A 25,034-nucleotide genomic window follows, 5' to 3' on the forward strand; every position below is an offset into this window, starting at 1 on the left:
AACATCGCGAATGGACCAAATGCATTAGACACTATAAAATGGCCAGTTTCATGTTCTGTGAATTCTATCTCAATGCAAAAGTTTAAATTAACAGGCATTGCCAAGACTTTACCAGCAGGCTCCCACGCCCACCCAGAAACTCACAGGTCCCCAAATGAAATTCGACAACGGGAAGAAGTGCCTCCCACCTGGGCAGGATAGCACGTCCCCCGGGAGGGGCCGGGGAGGGCTGGTTCTGAGGGTGGATGATGGATGGGGGCTGACCCCCCCCCACCCAGTGAGTGCTAGCTGGATCCAGTCAGATTTGGGGTCACACCAAATGCAGCTGATTTGTTAACAGCGTTTATGTCAGGATTTCAAGCCACTACCATCCAACACAGAGAACAGATCAAATGTCTGAGACTCAACAGCAAACCCAGTCATGGTGGTGGGGGGGCTTGGAGGTAGGGGCACCTGGGCAGGAGTGGGATTGCTCACCTCACTTTGCCCCCATCTCTGTCTTGCTTGTGACCTTGACCAGTGGCTACCCAGGCTTCACTTTCCTCATCTGCAGAAACAAGGGGCTGACTCTGGGACTCAGGGAGGAGATGGGGGAGGATTTGACCTCCCCCCGATACAGATGAGGCCCTGGAGCACCACCCCTTCCCGAGGGAACTGTCTCCCTCTGTCTCCAGTAAGACCCCAACCACCCTCCTTTGCATCTTGGAATCCTTCATGTCATGGCGCTCTCTCTCCTCCTTCAGGAAGCCCTCCCAGACTTCGATGTGTGCCCTTAACCTTTGGGGTGCCTGGCTGGACTCTAAGATCCCTGAAGACAAGGTCTCTACCTCTGACTTCCTGCTATCGTCCAGGGAGATAGCGACTATCCATGTTAGAGTTTCCTGGCCAGTCCTGCAGTCCTTATAATCCACCAGAATATTCTGGAAATCACGTTTCGCCTTCCCAAGGCCAAATAGCTGCCCGAGGGCCTATCTTTGGGTTTGGAAAATAAGCCCCTTTGCCACCAAGGCTGGCAGGGCTGGGATGCCCAGGAGGCGTGGACTGGGTGGGAAGGCCCTGTGCAGAAAGTGTCCAACACTCGTGAGTTGTTGCTCATATAAGGTAGAGAACCGGGTCTCCCTGCCATGAGCGGGGCATCAAGGAGGCTCATCGCCCTGAAATGGGCTTCCCAACTTCGACCCTCCCACGCACACCCACTCTCCAGAAGAACCCTGGGAGGCCAGCCCAAGTGGACGGTGGCCCTGTGGAGGGCACCAGGTCCGTGGGCTGGGGAAAGGGCTGGTGGGGCCTGAGTGTCACGGAGCCCGGGAAGGGAGCCTGGGGCCATGGTCCTTCCTAAGACACCCAGGGCGCCCATGGAGGAAGGAGGGGGCCACGTGAGACCAGCATGGGTGTGGCCCCTGCCCGGCTCTGAGGTCCCTGCTGCCTGACCATGTGTTCCCAAGTCGGCTGGGGCGCAGATGACCAGGCCGATAAGCCCTTTTCCTGGGGACAGAGCTGTGTGCAGAAGGCCTTGAGATAAGGCTGAGTGGCAGCACTGAGCCTGTGGTTTCCGTGTGCTGGGGAGGCGGGGCCGGCACTGGCAAAGGGGCTGGGGTGACAGGGGGCTCACACCTGCCCCCCCAACCGGGCTCCCAGAGAGGGAGAAACGGAGGCCGCCCCCTGCAACCCTGCAGCTGTTTATGACTCCAGGGCCTGCCCCATGCCAAGCCTGGTGCCAGCCACCCCTGGGGGACAAGGGAGGTGAACCCCAGCCTCCTAACTGCCAGGACCTCCAGGTGTCAGAGCGGAGAACAAAGCTGGCAGCTTCTACCCAGGGCACATGGAGTGAGGAAGCAACCGGCGTTTTCTACACGCCATCCCATCTCTAAGTGCTTTTCATCTCATCTAATCTATCCACAACCTTACAATCCAGCCTATGAGCTCTGCTTTTGAGATGAGGAAACAAAGGCACAGTGAGGTTAGGTGACTTGCCCAAGGCGGCATAGCTAGTGAGTCTCTCTTCCGACGGTGTCTCTCTCTCCAGGTTCTGTTTGGCCAGCAGCCCGCAGTGGGCCCTCAAGTTGAGATGTTATGTATGGGCAAGGCAGGCTAGGAGGGAGAGGGGGAGGGCAGTGTGGGGACAGGGGCCACGGAACCCATGGGGTGCTGACGTCACACGGATGTCCGTGGGGAATGGGATGCATGGGACACTCAGAGCATGCAGACGTCACTCTGACCTCCGAGGGACAGGTGTGGCTCTTGCAACCCCCCCAAACCACATGCCGCCCACGAGAGGTGGGTGCCCTGTCACCCACGGTCATTCACATGCCCCACACCCACTGCCCCGCCACCAGCAGGCCAGGCTTATGATCAAAGACGACCAGAGCTCCAGAACCGAAGATCAAGACCTGGTTGGTAAAGGGGGTGGGGGGCCCTAGGCCACAGCGCACCGCGCGAGTCTGCCCAGAGGACCCCCTGAGATTGTGCAGTGCACGGCCTGAACAACGGCGGAAGCAGTTCAGAAGCCCCACGGGACCTGCAGCTCTGCTGACGGAGGCCGTGCTGACCAACCTGTGTTGCCCTGGACACCTTACCCCCAGAAGAGCCCCCTCCCCACCTCACCCGGCCCCAGTCCTCCCCCCACCCCCCGAGCTGCGGGGGCACCTGTGGCTTGGCAGGGCCGGGCGCTGAGGGTGAAGGAAGGCGCAGACATCCGCCGCCCTCCCCCACTCCCGGGCGCACCTCCAGCTCCTGGCTCCCGCGGTGACAGCCCGCCTCCCACAGCTCCGAGAACAGAGCCAGGCTGTGTTCACGTGTCCCCCGCCGGGACCACACGGCGGCGGGCAAGAGGGCAGGCGGGCGGGGGAGCGGAACCGCCGCCCCACACCGCCAGGCCACAGGCTCTGTCTGTGCCCAAGCCTGCCATCAGGGAGCTGCGAGGCGGCCAGGCCAGCCCACCCAGCACTGCACTCACCCCGGACCAGCCCCTGGGGGCCAGGGCGGGCCTCTGCAGCCTGACCTCCCCCTCGTTAGGGAAGACGGACGTCCTCAGCTGTGCCTGCTTCACGGACAGGGAGATGGGCTCAGATCGGCCTGTGGGGTCTGGCTCCTGCGGTCAGCCATCACCCGGGGCTCTGCTTCCTGGGGGAGGGGCCGGAGCCACGCCCGGGGATCTGAACCCCGGCCAGCCAGGTCCACAGCCCCACTTGTCACCCCACATCTGGGGAGAGGGGGATGCCTGGAATCCTGGCCCCCCTCCTGGGGAGGGTGAGGTGCCACTGTCCCTGGAGAAGGGGCAGGGAGGCTGGCCCTCGGTCACGCGTCTGTCCCCACCCCACAGAGGCTGAGGCAACAGTGGGCGGCCCCAAAGGAGGGGGTTGGGGTCCCAAAAGCCAGCCTCAGGGACGCTCTCCTCCACGGCCCCCACCAAACCAGCAGGTCAGACACATGTCACGTCCAGGTCCCTCACGGCCTCCAGGGACAGTGGGCCTGGCCGCCTGCCCAAGCCACTGTCTGCACACTAATTCCCTCAGCCTGCTGAAACTCCTGGGTGTGCGCACACACGCACACAAACACACACACGGAACCACGCATGCCAAAAATCCAGATACTCTCCCCACACACACACCAACACACACAGACACAGACACGTGTACTCAGACACATAGACACACACACACACACAACCCCAGGGAGAGTGGGTAGGGAGCAGCTGATCTGAATCCACTTGACCTGTCTGTCTGTCCTGATGAAAATCAAAGGGAAGAGGGAGGCCTGGTGGGCAGCCAGGGCCTGTGTTTTATGGAGGAGATGCAGAGAGTGTGTGGTCCTGCCGTGGTGACAGGTGACCATAGAGGACCGTAGGGACAAAAGCAGTCATTCCTGCCCTGGACTGTCTGCTTCCTGTGGGCTGGGGTCTCCATGCTGCCTGGGAAGAGAGGAGACCTGGCATTCATTCATTCTTCATTCAGTCAAGCATCCACCCACCCATCCATCCTCTGCCATCCATCCACTTTCCACTATCCATCCATCATCCACCCTCTATCCATTCATCCATCCATTTGTCCTCCACTCTCCATCCATCCATCCTTCTAGAAATGTTACTGAGCACCTACTGTGTGCAGACCCTCTGCCAGGCAGCAAGCAGGATGTCAGAGGCCCTGTCTGACATGGCATGGTGCTGGAACGAGGACAGCAGGACTGAACACATGCTGAGCGTGCAGCCTCATTTAACCCCACGGCGACCCTCTGTGGCAGACGCCACCAGCACTCCCACTTTGCAGATGAGAAAGCTGAGGCTCCGCTGAAAAGCAGCAACACAAGAGCCTGTGCTTTGACTGTTTCCCTTCCCTCCTGTCCCCTTTCCATTTTTGTCTGTCTTATTTGACAAGAAAGAGAACCAGAGAAGTCAGTACCCCAAATGGCCAACAATCGTGGTATAAGCTAGGCTACTCTGTGTCCCCGCTTGCCTGCGACGGCTCTGGTTTTCAGCTCATGTCACCACATGAGAGGTAACAGTGCCACCCGTGTTGTCACACAGGCCCTGGCTTAGACCTGGGTGAAATAAAGCGAGCTCCCTTCCCACTCTGGAGCTGAGAAAAAGACATAATGTTGAGGGAAAAGGGAGGGTCTGAGGACAGAGCAATCACTGAAGGCTTCCTGCAAGAGGCGGAGCAGAGCTGCACCTGGAGGAAGGGGCACATTGCCCTCCAAGACCCCGCACCCACCACACAGGCCAGGGCACAGCTCCGTTCCTCTGTTTAGGGATGTTCTGGTCTGGTCTGGGAACCCCAGGAAGTGCAGGTGCCGGGTACCGGGCAGAGTCGGGGGCAGGGCCTGAGGCAAATGTGGTCCCTCTGGCTGCCAAGATTATGAGGAAGGGGCTGGAGTCTGGGCAGACTGTGCCCTCCTGATGGAATCAAAGCCCCCAGTGGCCCCTGGCTGCCCTCCCAGCACCCACGAGGCAGGCTGGGCCAGGGCCTGCTCCAGGCACCCAGCGCCCTGCCCCCTGGGAGGACAAGCTGTCCTGCCAGCCATCACCACGTGTGGCCTGGCACCTGCCCGTCCAGGCAGGACTGGGGCTGTTCCCGGCCTGGCAGAGGACCTGGGGCCTCCCAGACAGGTCTTCCCAGCCAAAGCCCCGCAGCGACCCCAGCGAACCTTCTGGACTTCTCAAAGCTCAGGAAGCATTTTCCTAAATGGGGGTGGACTGCCTGTAACTGAGGACACACCTTGTCCCGCGTGGCGGGCCAGGACCCAAGCTCTGCAACCACACTTTCATTCCAGCTCTGCCACTCAGCTGACCGGCCGGTGGCCCACCGGCTAGTCGCCTGGCCCTCTGCACCTGGCCTGCTCGCCGGGAACATGGGAGAAGAAGGGCTCCCGCACGCAGGGCGCGGAGGGTTCGGCCAAAAAGCCTCTGTATGAAGTAGGTCCTTGCTGCACAGACGGGGCACGTGGAGGAGGCGGGACCTGGAATCTGAGACGTGGTAGGAAGACTCTCCCTTCTGAGCTCTGCTCCTCCATGACCTGTCCAGTAGGTTGGGGGCTCCTGCTTGCACACCTCTGAGGATGGGGGGCTCACCACCTTGCAGTCACCTGGCCTATGGACGGGCAGAGGGGGAGTGCTCTCTTTGTCAGCGTGTCTGCGCTGCGGTCAGACTGAGTCCAAGGTGGGAAGCGGGACTCAGGGCTAAAGGCCACGCCTCCTACCTCCCAACCCGGGGCCCTGCCTGCTGCCCTAGGAGCCAAGAAGCGGTCGTGACCGGAGGAGGGAGGGGAGGAGCCTGTGCGTCCCCCCTGGTGTGGGACGGGGAGCTCCGAGCACTCCTGTGGTCCCCCCAGCGCCTCCTCGGAGGCTGCCCCCGGCCCCCTCCACCTGCTCCTCTGCTCCTGGGTCTGCCTGGCCCCTCTTCCGGTCCTCCTGCCATATTTTCCTCTCACTTCCAGAAGCAGGAAGGAGCTTGGCAGATGAGCCACCGAGTTCTAGACCCTCTGCCAGGCTGGGGACGGCCCTAATCCTGCCAGGACAAGCAGGTGCCAGGTCACGGGGCGCCTGTGGCGATGGGCGGCGGGGCAGCTTGTCCTCCGGGGGAGGTGGGCGGGGGCGCTGGGTGCCCGGAGCAGGCCCAGAGGAGCCCCCTGGCAGGGACGTGCCCTCTGAGCCTCGGTTTCCCCTCTGCAGGAAGGCGCGGTAGGAGTCAGTGCCTCTGGGCCACCTGGCTCTGCGCTTCGCCTGCAACGGCTGGGAGGACAGCAGGCTCACCTGTGCACACCCTCGGGCGCCCAGCACCAGGCCCCGCGCCAGCCTGGGCCCCATGACTGCACGCTGAGCAGAGAAGCCGCCGCGGTGGGGGCAGGGGGACGCGCCAGGGGGAGCCGGGGCTGCAGCGCTTGCTGCCACGCCACGGAGCTCTGCTGCACCCCCTCACTATCCCCAACTCCTGCCGCTGGACCCCGGCTCAGACTGGGGCCACCGGGCCAGCCCCTGGGGACTCTCCGTCTGTGTCCTAGGTCACGCTGTGTTCCACACACACACACCGCAGGGTCCCTGCACCCAGGACGCACACCCCTCACCAAGTCCCAGCTCAGCGTTGGCTCCCCCGTCTCAGCCTTCCACCCTGCGAGTCTGGGCACCGACCCAGAAACCCCCTTCCCAGACGGGGCCGTCCCAGGGACTCACCCGGCAGCAGCGCCGGCCACGTGGGGCTCCTCTGGTCCATGGGAGCTGGCTCTCTCTGGCCCCGGGCCCCCGGCCTGACCCCCAAGGGGCAGCTCCCTTCGGCCTGGGGGGAGGGGGGCCGACGGGGCGGGGCGACAAGGCGGCAGCAAAGCAGAGGAAGCCTGCCCAGCGTCTGCAGACCGGCTCTGTCCAGAGCAGAGTCCTGAGACGCCAGCGGAGAGGTCAAGGGCAGCAAGCCAGGGCTGCCCAGCGAGGCACGGATCAACCACGCGGCCGCCCTCCCCCGGCCCCCAGCCTCCCCCCGCCGGCTCATGCCCCAGCCGCTGCAGATGGGAGCCGCGTTCTGGAGGGTGGAGGGTGGCGGCCACTTCCTGCCTGCCCCTCGCGGTTCAACTCCTGCAGGACCCAGGGATTGAGGGATTCCTGGTACACGGAGACCTCTGCCCTGGGCAGCAGAGCCACCCCCAGACTCCGAGGGGGTCACAGCCCCACCGAGGCTGCCCTCGCTCATTCGCACCCTCACTCAGCCTTCTCCACTGAGCACCTGCTATGTGCCAGGCCCTGTGCTGGGCCCCGATCCCCGGAGTTCTGTGGTGTCCCCCAGGCAGCGGGAGCCGCCCCCGCCCCCGGGCATTCCTGGAGAGAAAGGGCCAAGGACAGCTCAGCTCAGGAGGGAGGAAGAACACGGGCTTCGAGCGGGGCTCCAAGGGGCTCCAGGAGAGCCCCACCCCGGGCTGTGGTCTCTGGGGACCTACAGAGACTCCCTGGCAGGAGCTCGTGGGGGGGCAGGAAGGAAGGATGGAGGGGAAGGGGAGGAGCCTACTGTCATCGGGGTCTCAGCTCCCGGGGTCTCCTCCCTACAGGGCCCAGATGCCCAGTTCCAGCGCTGCCCCCTCCCGAGAGCCCTTCCGGGTGCTCTGTGCTGGCCTTGTTAGAGCCCATCTTGCTGTATCTGTGGAAAGAAGGGCTGGACATCTGTTGTGGGGGAGGCCATGGCTCCACTGCCTTAGGGGGCCGGCTGGGCCCAGAGGGTCACCGGGTGTGCCACAAGCTGCTTGCTGGGGGTGGGCGGGGGTGGGAGCCTGGGGGGGCAGAGTCTTGTCAGGTCTCTGGGGTCAATCCCTTCCCTGTGCCTGCAGTGGGCAGGCCGGGGGACTGTGGCTGGGGGTACCCAGAGGACTGTGGCTTAGGCCATGTTTATAGTCACCTCCTGGGCAAACACCAGGCTGCACCCAGAACCTCCTGGCGCGGGTGAGAATCCAGCCCCTCCCAGGCAGGGTGGCGTGGGAACACCCCCGTCCACATCCTAAACACAGTGGTTGGCAACTGAGGTCGCCTTCATGCCACATCCCCGGGAGAAAGGTCCTAGCATCACGCTTCTGTTCCAGGAAGGGAACTGCCACTAGCGCACACCTGCTGGGTCAGGTCCCCCCTGAGCACAGCCACCAGGCCAGAGGGGCTAGCCCCAGCCAGGCCGTGCAGAGTCAGCGCTGCGGCCCCATGCGGACCTCACCAGCCAGCCTGTTCTTCAGCTGTGGGCTTGGCCCCCATGGGCTGCACGTGGCCAGTTCAGCCAGCAACAGGGACTGGTGTGGAGGTCAAAGACTGGTCCCCAAAGACAGCCAAGTCCTCTTCCCCAACACCTGAGAACGCATCACTTTATAGGACAAAAGGGACCTGGGAGATGTGAGTAGGCTGCTGACCCTGAGATGGGAGCTCAATCTCGATGACCCAGGCAGGCCCAATGTGATCACAAGGGTCCCTGTGAGAGGGAGGAGGGGCGGGAGATGTGATGACAGAAGTAAGAGGTTGGAGGGATGTGGGGACGCAAGCCAAGGAACGCAGGCACCTCCAGAAGCAGAAACAGAAGGACACATTCTTCCCCGGAGCCTCCACAAGGAACCAGGCCTGTGACACCTTGATTCTAGCCCAGTGACACCTGCGTCAGACCTCTGATCTCTGACCTCCAGACTGTAAGGTGATAGAGCTGCCAAGTTCACAGATGTCTGTTATAGCAGCCATGGGAAAATAACACAGCTAGGAAGACAACTGTTCCCAGCTTCACAGCACCTGACATTCAACAGTTGCTCAATTAATGCTCTTCTCCCTGTGGGAAAGATTGAAGGCAGGAGCAGAAGGGGATGACAGAGGATGAGATGGTAGGATGGCATCACCAAGTTAATGGACATGAGTTTGAGCAAGCTCTGGGAGATGGTGAAGGACAGGGAAGCCTGGCGTGCTGCAGCCCATGGGGTCTCAAAGAGTCAGACACGACTGAGCAACTGAACAACAACTGCGTGTTTGATCCAGAGAGCTCACAGCCCCTGCCTAGAATCAGCCAAGTCCAAGGAGGAGAAAGGACCAATCTCTCACAGGTGACCGTGAAGTATCCTTGTCCCCCACGTGATTGCACTGGGAGACCTCAGGGGAAAGCAAACAGCCCATGGTCGCAGGAATTCTATATTTCAGAGCAAAGCCCTAGAAAGGGGAGAAAAGTTCTGGAATGGGATGAGGACCTGCTTGGAACATCGACCCTGGGGCCAGGAAGCTTGGGTAAACGCACGCTCTCGATATCTATGAAAATCTAACTTCCTCTTTATCTTCCCCTTGTCAGATCCCCAGGACCAGCTGACTTGAAACTTGTATTCACTCAACAAACATCGACTGAGCACCTACTGTGCAGCAGGCCAGGTGCTGGAGCCATAAAGAGGACAGTAAGATGTGTTCCCTGTCTTCATGGAGATGGCAAGCAGGCAGCCTCGAGGCCTCTGCTTTTGGGCTTCCGGGTGACCTGGGATTCTGCCCAGTGTCATCTCCTCAGCAGCACCTTCTGGGACCAGCCTGCCTAAAGTCACAAGCTTCATCTCTGTGTTCTACCCTATTTTGCTTCATGGAACCTGTCCCCGCCTGGCATCACACATGCTACCTAGCACGGTCTTTGACACATAGTAGGTGCTCAACAAACACTTGTGAACAAATACACTCACAGGAATGGCGGCCTAGAGGTGGAGACAGATGTCAGAACAGGCAACCACGGTGGAGACAGGAGCAAAGGTCTGCTGGAGAGATATCGGCTTTTCAAATGGCTTTTGCTTCTAAATTAGAAGGTCGGGGGTGAGAGCTGGTGTGGACGCAGGGGAGTCTTACATTCTAATGCTCTTCTAGCCTGTTACATCCATACAGTGAGCCAAAATCCCCCGAGTGCTGGCTTACCTACCAGCTTAAACCCAGTCTCGGCAAAAGCAGGGTGGCGGGCGGGTGGAGGCCACAGCCAGGATGGCAGACAGGCGGGCCCCAAGTGCAGCAGCCCTTGGAGGGGTGGTCTGTGCTGGTTTTTACCTTCTTCGGGTCCCCAACGCTGCCCCCAGGACACCCCACCCTGGGCCTCAGAATGGCCATTTCTACAGCTCAGCTAGATCTCCTTTTTTCTACCCTGAAATCTTGATCACAGACTTACTTGGAAGGAAAATAGATTTAGGGGCAAACAGATCCACTTGACAGCAATTTTGCCAGGTCTAAAGAGTTGCTCTTATCTTTGTGCCAGTTTGAACTTTGGTGAAGGCAACGCTCAGTTCATCGTTTCATGAAATTGCCCAAGTTCTTTCTCTTCCATGTGATGGAAATCTGAATCAGTGACGTGGACCCGCAGAGTCGCACCTCGGCCAAGGGAGCTGAAAGCACGCAGAGCCTGGAGAGCGGGGAGAGGCCTGAGGCCCAGCCCCATGAGCCCCGCTAAACACTTAGGCTCCTGGGGAAAGGTTCCCTAAAAGCCCAGAGCTTTCAGGGCTGCCTGGGCTTCTCCGCCTCCTGCCTCAACTTGCAAGCTCCGTGCTCCCCAGGGAACAGTAAGTTCCTGAGAAGATAAACAGTCTCTCGTTGGAGAGAAAACAGACTTTGGATCCCAGCTCAGCTGGAGATGAACAAAGGAAGAGAGCAGTCGGCGGGAGCGGGGACACACTTCCACGGCACAGAGCGTCTCCCCGTGGAGCCAGCGCGGGGATTAGGGGGCTGCAGCCAAGCCCGGCCCCCCTGCCCTCCAAGCAGCTGCCGCTGGGCCGCAGGGAATAGGATCCACCCAGTGCCGCCCGCCAGAGCACTCAGCACCAGCACCCGCTCCAGGCGAGGCCTGCCAAGGATGTCTTGGGGCCCGAGCCAAGTACCCAAGCGGAGGCCCTGCCTTCCCGGCCGCGGAGGCCCGACCCCGCTGGCCAGGAGGCCATCCGCCCAAAGAAGGAGCGACAGGGGCCGCAGCAGGGCCCGCTCTTCCCACAGGGCCCGGGCCAGCTCCCGCATCCCTGAGTGTCAGGCGGGTGCTCGGCCACGCATGTGGGCCACCTGGGGTCTCAGGGCACTCGCGGGCGAGCCGGGGCACAGAGAAGCTGTGCCTGCAACCAGGAGCTCGGAAGGGGCAGACGCAGGGTGCGGATCTAGGATGTGCCAGTCCGGACCCGAACACTTAAGAGAGGCCCACACCTAACAAATACTGATTGGATTTAAACCCAGGGCTTCCCTGTTGGTTTAGATGGTAAAGAAGCCACCTGCAATGCGGGAGAACAGGGTTCTATCCCTGGGTTGGGAAGATTCCCCTGGAGGAGGGCATGGCAACCCACTCCAGTAGTCTTGCCTGGAAAATCCCCAGGGACAGAGGAGCCTGGTGGGCCACAGTCCACGGGGTCGCACAGAGTTGGACGCGACTGAAGCGCAGCACGAAGATGGATTTTTTAAGCCTCTACAGCAGCAGTAGACACTGACCCCAAACTCTTCTCAAACTCCCGCTTACGGGACCAGAGTAGGTGAACGGAGGTGCCCTGGGCTGGGCTGGGCCGGCCCGGGTCGGAGACGGAGGATGCACTGTGTCTCCCACAGATGCTCCTACCCCTCCGGCCAGAGCTGCTCCTGCCCTCCCCTCTCCACCAGACCAGGGGTCCCCTAAAGCCAGGGACAAGCACACATGAGGACGGAGGCTTTCTGGGTAGGAGCAGGGTGGCAGGGTTCTGTTAGGACAGGAGCCTGCAGACCATCATCCCTCAGGGCTGGCGGGCCCCAGCACCCTGATGTGACCGGAGGAAAGGCAGGAGCCCAGGAAACAAACCTAGACAGCATTTTAAAAAGCAGAGACATCGCTTTGCCAACAAAGATCCGTATAGTCAAAACCACGGTTTTTCCAGTAGTCATGTACAGATGTGAGAGCTGGACCATAAAGAAGGCTGAGGGCCAAAGAACTGATGGTTTTTGAACCCTGGAGCTGAAGAAGACTCTTGAGAGTTCCTTGGACTGCAAGAAGATCAAACCAGTCAATCCTAAGGGAAATCAACCCTGAATATTCACTGAAAAGACTGATGCTGAAGTTTAAGCTCCAATACTGTGGCCACCTTATGCGAAAAGCTGACTCACCGGAAAAGACCCTGATGCTGGGAAAGATTGAGGGCAGGAGGAGAAGGGGGCAGCCGAGGGTAAGATGGTTGGATGGCATCAACTGACTAAATGGACGTGAGTTTGAACAAACTCCGGGAGATAGTTTGCCGGGAAGCCCAGCGTGCTGCTGTCCGTGGGGTCACACAGGGTCGGACACGGCTGAGTGACTGACGGCGACAGGAGCACAGCCATGATGGGGGAGTCCCCCTTGCTCCAGCTTTTGGTGACCGCCCCCCCAAACCCATCAGTAGGGTCTGCGGCTTCAATCACGTCTACTAATGAAGACGATATCTGCCGCTTTAGATGCCGCTCCAGAGCTCAGAGAGGACGCCCAAGGGCCCACGGGCAGCACACAGGGCCACCGCTCAGCTGGGCGACAAGGCAGCTCCGAGGCCACGCGGGAAGCCCGCACCCAGAGGGTCAGTTCTGGAGCCGCGGGGCCGGCAGCCTGTGGAGCCTGGCCCAGCAGCCCTGGGGGCCCCTGAGGGCCCCTCCTAGGCCCGACTCTACCTTACACAGTAGCCAGGGAGGCTTTGCTGCACAGCCTCACGCCTGCTCAGCAGCTCTGGAGTCTGAGCCTGGCGGAAGCTCTGTGGGGGGACGCTGGGCCTAGACTCCAGCCACTCCATCGCCTGTCACCAGACAGCGCTGCTCCTCGCCTGCACAGAGACACTGCTCGGGAACGCCATCCCCGCGGCTACTGACGGATTCCGAGCGTCCTCCGGCTGGATTTTACGCCGCCTGCACGTGGCACATGAGAGACGGACTCTCCTTTGACTAAAGGCTTAAGAATATTGGAAGGAGCTGGGCCTGGGGGGCTCACCACCTTCAGGGACAGCCACCTTGCCGTGAGGTTGGGACAGCGCCCTTCTCCCCCCGGCTTGGTCAGCCCAAGATCCGTGCCTTGCCTGCAAGGAAGAAGCCCAGCCCCGGGGTCCCCGGGGTCCCCGCCGCCCCTGCAGCCCCAGAGCTGTTCTCCAGCAGCCAGCCAGCGAGCACCCCCCAGGCGGGCCTTCCAGATGTAGTGCCTGACAATCACGCAGCTCCCCCACGTCTGGGAGGGAGGCAGGCAGCTGGGCCATGTGTGTCCCCAGGGCACATGGCCTCCAGGCCCTCAGCCCAGCACCAGAGCAGTGGTGTGACGGCTTCCTGCCCCGGTGAGGGCCGCTGTCCCCGCACGTGCAGAGAACTGGGTCTCAGAGACCGACAGTGGACAGTTGCCCCCCCAAGGCAAGGGATGCAGCTCCCCACCCCCACCGACCTGCCCATCACCACCCAGCCCTCTGAGAAAGGCCCCTGCCCCAGCCGGCACGGAGGAGGGGGCTGGAGTCCACCACCACGGAGGGAGCTGGAGAGACGGTGGGGAGACGGGGAGGGGCGGGGAGCTCCGGGGAGGGGGTGCGACGGGGCCATGCGTGCGTGTGCCTGTGTGTGTTGCACACACACCCTCATGCCTGTGTGCTGGCCAGGTCTGTGTGTGTCCCCCACACATCCCCACGCGGCGTGTCCATGTGTCTGTAGGCCGCGCCCCCCGCGCCCGCCCCGTCGCCCAGCCGGCAGCGCACAGCTGGGCCCGGGGGGCCATGCGCACCGCCCGATGCGAGGTGGCAGGTGTGTAATAAACCATTAGTCACTGTCACATTTCCCAGCAGCGGCCTCCCCGGGAGGGGCTGCCTGCGGGCTGGCGCTGCCTGGCGGGTCTCCAGCTGTGAGCTGCGCGTCCCCCGTCCCCCCGGCCGCCGGCAGGGCTGCCGCCTGACAGGGGAGCAGCTGGCCAGCGTGGGTCTTGTGCCCCTGCCCTGCCCGAGGGGCCCCAGGGCAGGGGGGCAGGGCCTCGTGTGTGCCCAGCAGGGCGGGGAGGTCCTTGAGGGTCACGGCTGCGCAGCTTATCACTCAGAGCTGAGGGCGGGCTGGGACAGCAGCCTCAGGGATGCGATGGGCTGCCTACAGGAGGCGCCAGCGGGGTGAGTAGGAGTTACAACCAACCGCGCTGATGCCAGCCAGGACTTCGGGCTCTCGGGGGAAGGGGCACCAGGACTGCACTCGATCTGCTGAGTTCCATTCTCATACTGGCTGGTGAGCTAAGCACTCCCACTGGCCTTCCCGCCCATTCCTCAGATGAGGAAACTGAGGCACAGTGCAAGGAGACACTTGTCCCAGGCGTCCCTGCCCACCACTTGCAGTCCCCTTTGCTGCCAGACACCCCATCCCCCTCTGCCAGGGGCCTGGACGCCCCTAGGCGGGCTGGTGGCCCATCAGCCCCTGTCAGAGAGCCCCTTCCTTTGCTGAGTCCACACTGCAGAGAGCAAGAGGTGGGTACCTGGGGGCGTCCTGAAGATGGGACTCCAAGGAACCCACCACCACGAGCTGACTCCCACGCTTACTGACAAGCAGTGTTTTCCACCAGCTGCCCCTGCAGTGGCCCAGCAACGCGGAAGGCTGGGCTGGGGGCTGTTGAGCGTCGGTCCTCTTAGGGTCTAAGGGGCTGCTCCACGGCCCTCCCGAGGTAAGAACGCAGGTGTCCACTCACTGTTCCCATTCCAGGGCCCACGTGCTGCATGACAAACGCCTCAGGACTCCACACTCACAGGCCCAACAACCAACGAGCGGCCAGCCTCTCCATCACTGGGGAAAGCAACGTGTCCAACGGGGTAGGGATGGGGGAACAGGGTCTTGGTGGCTGGAGGGGGTGGGAGTGAATGCCCATGCCAGAAAACGCCAGGCAGCACCGTCCGCGGATGGACCCCCTTGTGCCCTGTGTCCCAAATGGGGCTACACCAACAGCCACGTGCCTGGACGCGAGCGGTGCGCCCCCGTGGCGGGCGGGCGGCCGAGCCCCCTTCCATCTTGCATGGGGCAGCTGGACATCACACGGCACGCGACGTGAAGTGGAGCGTGACGGCAGCTGCAACAACAGGCAGCCTTGCAGGGATGCGCGGGGCCCCAGAGACAAGGCTCACACCCTGGACACCGGGCCACGGGGTGCCAGGCAAACACAGGTGCAGCGGAAAAGCAAATGGGATCCTGGCGGGTCACTCTGGGGCGACGGGGCATCCAGGGAGACGGAGAGTTCTGGGGCAGGGTTTGGTGGCTCATGGAGATAGACCCATTATGCTATTTTTTAAATGAATGAGTGAACACAATGGAATATAGAGATTAAAAAAAAAAAAAGAAACCAACAAAGGCTGTTTGTGAATCAACAATGAGAGAGGGGGAAACGATCAAACTCAAGTCAGGGAGACCCAGCCTCCTGGCTCCCCACTAGAATGTGGCGACCCTGGGGTGGGAGTCTGCACCCCAACTTCTGGGGAGGCTTCTGGTTCCCAGGAGCCACCTGATTCACTCCAGTAGCCAGAGATGGTGAAATGCTGGCACCTACCTGTGCCCGTGAGGTCCGGGCCGGCCCCGTCCAAGCTGCTCTGCTGACACCGGGCTGGCCCCTGCTCCTGGCTGGTCCTGGGGCCCCTGGGCAGGCTCTCTGCTGGGGCACCCGGCCGAGGCTCGGGCTCCTGGGCGGGAGGGTGGATGGCTGTCGATGTCTCGAGAGATGCAGACGTGACCTGGAAGGACAGGAGGGGGATGTGGTGAGTCTTGGGCACGTCTGCTTGGAGGTACCCCAGGGTGCTGGGTACCGTCCCTCACCCACGGTGGCCTGGTGTAGCCATCAGGGACCTGGTGTGGCTGGCTCTGGGAGCCAGAGCGAGTGCCTTCCTCGTCCAGGAAGTGCTGCCCAGGGACACCAGGCTGACCCCCAGGACCACTGCCAGCCCCAGGACCTGGGCCCCTCCGCTCTGCACAGGCCTCTGTGACAACTGCCAGCAAGCTGGTCGCACTTGTACTGACCGATCTAGCTCATCTTCAGTTCTCCCTGAAGGGCGGTCACCCTATCCGCCACCCTTGTCCTGTTTCTAAAAAATACCGTATAGTAAAATATGTCGTTGGTTTTTTGCTGTTTACTCGCTAAGTTGGGTGAGACTCTGCAATGCCAGGGACTGGAGCCCACCAGGCTCCTCTATCCATGGGATTGCCCAGGCAAGAATACTGGAGTGGGTTACATAACATAAAATTTACCATCTGGACCATTTTAAGGATACAACTCAGCGGTGTGAAGTCCAAACACGTGTGCAACCAACCCCCAGATCCAATTCCAGAACTTTCTCATCAGCCCAAATGGAAACTCTATACTCATTAGATACCACCTCTCTGCCCCTGCCCCACCCCCAGCGCCCACCATCCCGGCGGGTCGCTCTGCCCCGGGCCACAGGGGCGCAGGTGACTGGGGCTCAGAGAGGGGCGGTGGGAGCCTAAGGTCACAGAGCTGCCGAGGCAGGGTTGACACAGGTTCGCATCCTGGGCTCCTAGGCCTGAAACCCCGGCAGCTCCCTGGGGGCTGTTCCCGGGGGCCTGGCGACCCCCCACTCCCTGATTACAAGCTCTGGGACTGCACGGCTGTCAGAGAACAACTTCGCGTTGATCCCGTTTTTCCAAGGATTAGGGCTATAAAAGCAAAGTGCCTGAGAGAGATGGATGGCGCTCCATCCAGGCTCCGCCAGCCCCACACACCAGAGACGGGTACATTTACCATTTGTTTCCGGGAGCGCTTTAATTTATGGGATCCATATGGTGATGCTGCCCTGACCAAGGCCCCTGCAAATCCCACAGGGGTGCTGGCAGTTTAGGCTGGAACCAGGAGTGGGTGGCGCCTGGCCCCGGCACACGTCATCCACTCCTGGCCTGCTAAGGGCGGGGGGCCCACCGCACGGCGGGGAGGCTGGAGCCCCTGTAGACCCCACTCCGTAGGGTTTTCGCTGCTCTGGCAAACCTTGCCATCACCACTTGGGGAAGCTCTTGCCAGACTCAGGGCTGCTGTGTCTCCGTTAGTCACAGGAGATAACAGTCACAGTTGTCACAGTCCAGACAACCCCAGGGACTGTCTATGGGCTGGCACCAGGTCAAATTGGGCAGTGTTCTCCATGCCCCTGGGGGCGGGCTGGCACTGTGCCCTGGCCTTGACCCTGCTGCATGCTGGTGGAAAGGAGAAAGGGGTAAGGCCCGCCCCCACCCTGCTCCTCCTCCTGGAGTGCGGGGACCAGGCTCCTGGTGTGGGGAGGTGGCTGGAGATGCCTCACGGCTCCCCAGATGGGACATGAGGATGCCGTGCCTGAGCACCTACTATGTGCTACAGTTAATCCTCCAGGGAAGAAAACACGGAGACGCGAGGGGACGAGTGGCCTGTCCAAGCTCCCGCAGTAATTGGAGGTGCCTGGATTTGAACCCCAGCAGTTGGGAGAAGACTCGGTTGTTCCAAAACAACCAGGGACATAGCCTTTAAGCAGAGAGCAGCAGACAGCAGAAGAGAATACTTCCAGGTGGGGGGGGTGCAGATGACAAAGACTAGGAGAATTCCCCAAGGGCTGGGAAAATCCAGGCGGGCTTCCTGGAGCAGGTGGAACTGTCCTGAACTAGACCTTCAAAGGGACCAGGTTTGGAAAGGGAGAGGGGACAGGAAGGACAAGAGATTCAAACACACATCACTGCCCCCAGGAGGGTAAACCATTAATGAGGTACTGGGTAGGCGAGACTGGGGGCGGGCGGGGGGGTGAAGCGGACAGCACCAGTCCACCCGGCGCCATGTGGAGGGAAGCTGGCTCCATCCCGCCAGGCCTGATCTTTCAAGAGGAAGCGAGGAATCCATCTTTAAAAGTGACACCCGCGTGATTATTAAGTGTTGAAATACTACACAAACCCTCACACACGGCTGGTGGGGCTGCAAACTCGGGCAGCTGCTTTGGAGCTGGCCTGGCAGTTCATCAAGACCCAGAGACACACAGTCGTCACAGGACCCAGCGACTCCACTCCTAGGCAGGTATCCCGGAGAGACAAAAGCAGACGTCCACATGAAAGCTTGCCTCTAAATGTTCATAGCAACCCTCAGATCACAGACAGATGAATTCAGCGATGAACGTGGAGGCAGGTTCTTCCCCCGTCGAGTCCCGCCAACACCCTGACCAGCAGTGGGCCCCCGCTGAGTGTGCAGAGGGAGGCATGCTGCTGCAGGCTGCTTACGCCTAGTCCTCTGTTACACAGCACTGGATGACTAAGACAAGCCGAAAGCTCTAGAACAGGGCCCGGTCCAGAAACACACGCTCCCTGGCACCATCGTGTGCCAGATACCCTCCCTCCTCGGGTCCAGCTGTCCCCGCCACAAGGATTTCACCCCCTTCTCTGGGGTCTGTCAGCAGCTGCCCGGGACGCCAAGGGGGCTCAGTCACTGTTAATTGCTGGGCGAGGCTGCCAGACACACGTGGGCGGGAGTATGCGTTATCTCACGCTAGCATCATTGGAGGGGGAGGTGAAGGTTCACGAAGGTTCTTGGCCAGACCATCGCAGGGAGGCAGAGAGCAGCCTTTCCTCACCCTTCAAGGCCAAATTTACAACAATTCCTGGCTAATAAAAAGCAGACCCTTGAACCAACACATTCACTATGCCTTCTCGCTTCCAGAGCAAAGAGTTCCAAGCTCACAGCCTGACTTAATGTGCTATTAGGAGGGGGGCCTGGGACATACATTGCTCCCTGCCCTGGGGACCCTGGAAATTGGCAGCATCCCAGAGAGTCCATGGGGCCCTGTGGAGTGAGCAGGATAAACTTTATTGTCCCCTTTATTTCCCTGGACCAGGGCCACCACATTTAAAGCATTAGTTAACAGGGAAAGGAAAAAAAAGGGCGGGGGGGGTGTGGAAATTTCCAGGGTTCTTAACCATAAAAGGGATCTGCAGCCCACCACTGAATATCCTAATGAGATCTTGCCTTGTTACACTTTCTCTGGGGAGCTAGGTGATTTCCGGAGAGCGCCGATTCCAGGTAAATTCGCAGGTAGGGATGAAGGTGGCCGGGGGCGGGTGTGGGGTGGGGTGCGCAGAGAGCAGACACGCATCATGGCAGCAGAAAGGAAAACCATGTTGCAGGGCTGTCAGCACCGAGGTTATCTGATTGATCGTATTAGTCCTCGGGCTCCCCAAGTCTGGGAACCCCTGCTCTGTTGTTCTGTAGAATTGTTTTACTGAGATAAAATCCATATACCATACTATTCACCCATGGAAAGTATACAGTTCGGGGGCTTTGAGGATAATCACAGACTTGCATGACCACCAGCAGCATCCATCTAGAACGTCCCCATCACCCTGTGCCCCCCCAGCCCCCGGCAGCTTCTCGTCCCCCTCCATCTTCACGGGCGTGCCTCCTCTGGACACTGCGTGTAGACGGAATCCTCCACCATGGAGCCCTCTGAGTCTGGCTTCTTTCACTCAGCATAATGTTTCTCAGACTCGCCCATGTGGTAGACTATAAATCATGTATTTTCAAAAACAAAGGCAGGTCGAGTTTGAGGGCCAGAGGCCACTGGACGAGACGCCAGGACTTCCCTCTCCAGCAGCCCCGCCAACTGACTGTTCCCAGGGCCCGCTTCCCTCTGCCCCCACCGGCACCCAGCCAGACTCCACCTCTCCAGCTTCCTGAAGAGCGATGGGGTCAGGCACTGGGTTCTGGGTTCTCTCCACCGGTTTCCAGCTGGGAGATCTTGGCAAAGTGATTTAACCTCTCTGGGCCTCAGTGTCCCCTTCTGTAGAATGGATTAACAACCCAGCGAATGTATGACTCCCAGAGGCGAGGTGCAGGGGATGAGTTCTTTCTGCAAAAGCACAGAGGAGGTGCTCAAGAAATGGTCGCTTATCTCATGACCTAAACATTGGGAACAAGAGCCAAAGGGGTGCTGGGGCTGGGGGACCCTACGGAGCCTGGAAGGGTGTGTGCTGGAGAAGACATCACAGCCTTGGCCTTGGGGGGCCCCAGCTGGCCTCTGGGCACTTTAGGCCTCAGGTGGCAGGGCTGCCTTCTAGGTCCCCTTGCCCGCTGCAGGCACAGAGCCTGAGGCTGTCCTGGAGTCCCTAAAGTCATGGGGTAGGATCTGGGGTGTGAAACTCCCATTTTTCGTGATCACCCCGAATCTCCTCTTTCCTCCAAATCGGCTCAACATACACTTCAGGAAGCCAGCCTTGCCAATCTTGAATAAAACATGGAGTTTTATAACTCCAAACATGGGCCTGAATCCTGAGTGCTGCCTGCCCGCCCCTGTAACTAAGAGAAACAGACAAGTCATGACTGCTCGGACTTCAGCTCATGTCTGGGGGAGACGGGCCAGTAATGCCCTAGCCGAGATTCCCAGAGCACTTGCACTGTGCCAGGCGTCCGCTGAGCACCTGCTGTCGGTAGCCAGTGTCATTCTCCCGACAGCCCCAACTTAATGCCTGCTTTGTGGAGGAGGAAACCGAGGCACAGAGAAGTCAAGTCATGCCCACGCTCAGCCAGCTGGTCACGGTCAGAGCACCCACAGCGCCGGCACCAGGAGGTCCTCACTGCATGCCGGCGGGGCCTGACTGCTGCACATGCTGGCTCGGCGGACGCACGGCAGCCCGGACTGCAGGTGAGCGGCTGGGCTGTGGAGGGTCTGTCTCAAGAGCAAGGCTGGGAGGGGAGGCAGAACCGAGCTGCAGGAGAGGGACGAGGAGACACCAGCATCCGACGGCGTCCACGGACACAGCATCACCGGCCCTTGGCCCCGAGGACCGATCAGACACGGGCGGGAGGCCTGAGCCAGGGAAAAGAGCCACCTCCCCCGCAAACAGGAGTGGCTGGGGGCCTGCCTTGGCTAGAGGATGGGTGGGCACAGCCCAGCTGGTGGGAGACCCTGCCACTGGCTGGGGACCTGTGGGTCACAGGCCTGGAGCCGTCTGTCTGGGGGGGAATAAGGGCACACGGCCAGCCCTACCATGAAGACCCTCCCCACCATTTCCTGCCCCCCCCATGAGAGCCCACCCACAAAGATGCACTCAGGCCTCTCTGCAGGGGGCTTCTTGTCCTGTGCTGCAAGCTGAGGCATCAGAGGCCTAAGACCAGTATTTTATGCCCCTTAATTCCCTGTAATAGCTCCATAATGGTGAGCAGAGAACTCCAAATACTTCAGGAAAGGGGACGATAAAGCTCCGGGTCAGGGGGAGACAGAGCTGCTGAATGCACAGTCCCCGACAAGCAGACAACGAACGGGTTATTAAACGTGCGGGGCAGACCGGGTGTAATTGGAAAGTTATTAGATATGGAATACACACAGCACCCAGTAAATGAGTAATCAGGGGCTAATTAAGCTCACGCGACATGGCAGATCACGCGGGAGAGGCTGGTGGCTGCCACATCTGTGGCAGCAATTAGGGGCGCTCCGGCTGCAGCACCCACGGGGAGGGGGGCTCGCCCACTCAGGCGGAGTGCCAGCCGGGGGTCTCGATCCCACTCTTCCCCCAGCCGAGTCCCGCCAGGTGTTCCCAGGTCTCAGGAGCTGGAGGCGGGATGGGGAGACTCATCCAGCCTTGAGGACACAAGGTCCGGAACTCAGAGAAAAAAAAAGAAGGTTTTTGTCCCTGGCTGCATATATGGCCAGGAGGGGGCTTGCTGCAGCCTCCCGAGGGGACAGAAACCGTCATAAGAGTCCCCCGAATGACCTGCAAATTGTGTGTGCAGAGTCACCTCCAAAGCTTTGCCACAGTTCTGCCAGGTGGGCCAGCCAAGGGGCATGACCAGCCCATTTTATAGATGGGGAAACAGAGGATAAGAGGACCAGAAGGGGACAGAACTCACCCAGCCTGTTTCCCTGCAGCAGGCACAGACACCACCCCCCAAGTGACTGGGAAAGAGGGGGGCATTGCTGTTTTCTCAGGAGACTGGAGCAGTTACGTGGACAAAGGAAACGACCGCCTGGGTTCCTCCAAGCTGGGAGACCCTGTGCATACTTTTGAACGCCTCTGAGCCTCAGCGTTTTCATCTGCAAAGGGGGTGCTGAGTCACAGCCATAGCACACGGCAGTCATGAGGATTCCAAAGTTAGCATTCGTGCAGTCCAGCCCAGGCCTGCCACGGATGTCATGAACGCATTTGCTAAAGCAAGAAACAGAAGAAAGCCCACTCCCAATGCCATAAAGAGAACCAGAAAGCCCCTAGTTCAAGACCCGGGGGCTGCCGGAGCTGAAGAGTATCCGAATTCAGCTGAAACTAGGCAGTCTTTCTGAGCCAGGAGCCAGTCTGTCCCTGAAGGGTCCCAGCAGAAGGGCAGGAGACTTGGGACTAAAATGTCTTTCACTGTTCACATGTATATGTTGACTGCACCTACTGAGGGCCAGGCTCCACACCCGTGACACCCAGTGGGTGTCAGCCCATTATGCCTTAGCTCTGGGTGGGGAGGCAGGAACTGTTGGGCCCCATTACACAGATGGGGAAACTGAGACACAGAAAGGATGGCTCATGGCCGTGTCTGGATGGCACAGGTGGGGCGTGATGTCTCTGGGAAAAAGAAAAGCCAGAGTCTGGGACTTCCTGGTGGGCCAGTGGTTAAGAATCCACCTTGCAGTGCAGGGGACGTGGGTTCAATCCCTGGTTCAGGGAACTAAGATCCCACGTGCTGTGGGGCAACTGAGCCCGTGCATCACAGCTAGAGAACCCGTGTGCCGCAATGAAAGATATAGCAGGACGCCACAAAGATCCTGCATGCCACAGCTAAGAACTGATGCAGCCAAATAAGTCAATAAATATTAAGAAAAGAAAGCAGGAAAGCAAACCGGAGTCTTGCTAACAGCACTCAGAGCCTCAAGAGACACACCGGGGTGGGGCAGGTGCAGCTGGAAGAACGGGGCCCCAGGGAGACTGGAGCTGGCCAGAGGCGGGCAAGCCCCACTTACGTTGCTCCTGCGGCTGAATGGGACCTTCCGGAAGGCGTGAGCCCGGCCCCTCGCTCAAGGGAGGCCTCTGGGCCAGCTGACTCCCTTGTCTGGCCAGGGGCAGGGCAAGGGTCTGCAGGGAGGAATGCACTGTTTCCAGAGGCGAGCTTGCTTCCCCGACTGCCAGGCTGCAGGGCATGCGCATGGTGATACTGGGGGAATCCAGCTCAGGCCCAGGGTCAGGGACGAGGCCCTCCGGGGTCTGGGGGCCCCTGGAAGCCAGCAGGGGGAGCAAGCTGATCTCAGACCAATGACTGCCTGACACCCCGGCTCTCCTGGGCTCCCCCTCCTACTCCTATGGTGCCTGCACACCTCCTCCTGCCTCCCAGGGAAAGAATCTCCCACCAGTTTCTGGGCACATAGCCCTCCTCACTTCAGCCCAACCATGCCTGAGCCTGAGCCAACTTTCCAGAATACCACACTCAACCGGCCTGTACAAAATCCTTCCTGACCCCTCCACGGGACATTCGAGAGCCATGTGACTTGGGCTAGGCTAGCTTCTCACACGTTATGCCTCATATCTGCCTAACCACCTGATCAACCCTGCCTCCATCCACCCATCCTTCCACCTGTCTATCTGACTGTCCATCCATCTACCCATCCAACCGTCCATCAATCCTTCCATCCATCTATCCAATCATCCAGTCAACCATCCATCCATCTAATAAACATTTATTAGGCACCTACTATTGCCAGGTATTGTACCTGAGATACAACAGACAACAGAACAGGTAAACATCCCTGCCCTTAAGAAGGTGACATTCTGGGGACTTCCCCAGTGGTCCACTGGTTAAGAACCAGCCTTGCAATGCTGTGATCTAAGATCACACAAGCTGCAGGCCAACTAAGCCTATGAGCTGCAGCGACTGAGCCTGCCCGCTCTGGAGGGTCCACAGAGCTCTGGTCTAGGACCACAGCTAGAGGGTCCATGCACCACACGAAAAAGATCCTGCAGGGCACAACCAGGATTCCATATGCTGCAACAAAGACCCAACGCAGTCAAATAAATTCATTAAAAAAAAAAGAGTATGGGGGGGTTCATCACAATATTCTCTCCCCTTCTGTAGATGTGTTGTTGTTTTTTTAACTTAAAAAAAAAAAAAGAAGGTGTCATTCTGGTTGAGGAAGACAGACTCAATAAATCCATACTGACATGTCAGTTGGTAGGAGGTACCAGAAGGACAAACAGGAGAAGGAGACAAGGAGAGGGAGTGTGGCCAGAGTTAGAATTTTCCATAGGCTGGCCCCATTGAGAAGGGACACTGTGCAAAGACTTGAAGGAAACAAGAAAGCTAGCCATGGAGATAGATATCTGCAGGAACAGTGTTCCAGGAAGTCAGTCAGTTCAGTTGCTCAGTCGTGTCCGACTCTTTGTGACCGCGTGGACTGCAGTACTCCAGGCCTCCCTGTCCATCAACAACTCCTGGAGTTGACTCAGACTCATGTCCATTGAGTCGGTGATGCCATTCAACCGTCTCACCCTCTGTGGTCCCCTTCTGCTCCTTCCTTCAATCTTTCCCAGCATCAGGGTCTTTTCCAATGAGTCAGTTCTTCCCATCAGGTGGCCAAAGTATTGGAGCTTCAGCTTCAGCATCAGTCCTTCCAATGAATATTCAGGACTGATTTCCTTTAGGATGGACTGGTTGGATCTCCCTGCTGTCCAAGGGACTCTCAAGGGTCTTCTCTAGCACCACAGTTCAAAAGCATCAATTCTTCAGGACATCGCGTTCCAGGAAGAAGGGACAGCAAACAAGATGCCCCGAGGCGGGGAGCACGTGTGCAGACCTTTCCTGAAAAGGCCAGACAGTGTGGTCTCGCTCCCTTCCGCTCCCCTGCAGGCGTTCCGCAGGGCCTGGGAGCTGTGCGCCTCTGTGCACTCACTCTACCTCTCTGGGCTTTGGCTTCCCCATTTGTAAAACGGCAAGCGCTCCCTAGGTTCGAGGTTCAGGGCGAGCACAACACAGGGGTCTGCTCACGAGCCACTGTCACGTCCCTGGGTCCCCCTCTCACCCCAAAGTGCCCTCTGCTCCTCCCCAGGTCCCTGCCTCCTTTCCAGCCAAGAGTCTGTCCCCCCCCCGGACTCTCCCCGGCTCCCCTTCCCAGGCAGGGGCAGACCCTCCCCAGGACCACCTCCACTA

The 25,034-nt window shown here is 59.8% G+C and overlaps 1 protein-coding gene across 5 annotated transcripts in view; it reads right to left on the bottom strand.

Moving 5' to 3' along the window:
* GSE1 (Gse1 coiled-coil protein) overlaps positions 1-25,034 on the bottom strand; it is a 390,100-nt gene that overhangs the window by 228,918 nt on the left and 136,148 nt on the right. For all 5 annotated transcript variants that reach the window (XM_043435171.1, XM_043435170.1, XM_043435172.1 and 2 more), the window contains exon 2: positions 15,459-15,639. In XM_043435171.1, the coding sequence (XP_043291106.1) occupies positions 15,459-15,639 (181 nt within the window). The remainder of the gene's footprint in view (positions 1-15,458; positions 15,640-25,034) is intronic.

The sequence above is a fragment of the Cervus canadensis genome, chromosome 18, assembly GCF_019320065.1.
Source record: "Cervus canadensis isolate Bull #8, Minnesota chromosome 18, ASM1932006v1, whole genome shotgun sequence".
NCBI classification, from domain to species: domain Eukaryota; kingdom Metazoa; phylum Chordata; class Mammalia; order Artiodactyla; family Cervidae; genus Cervus; species Cervus canadensis.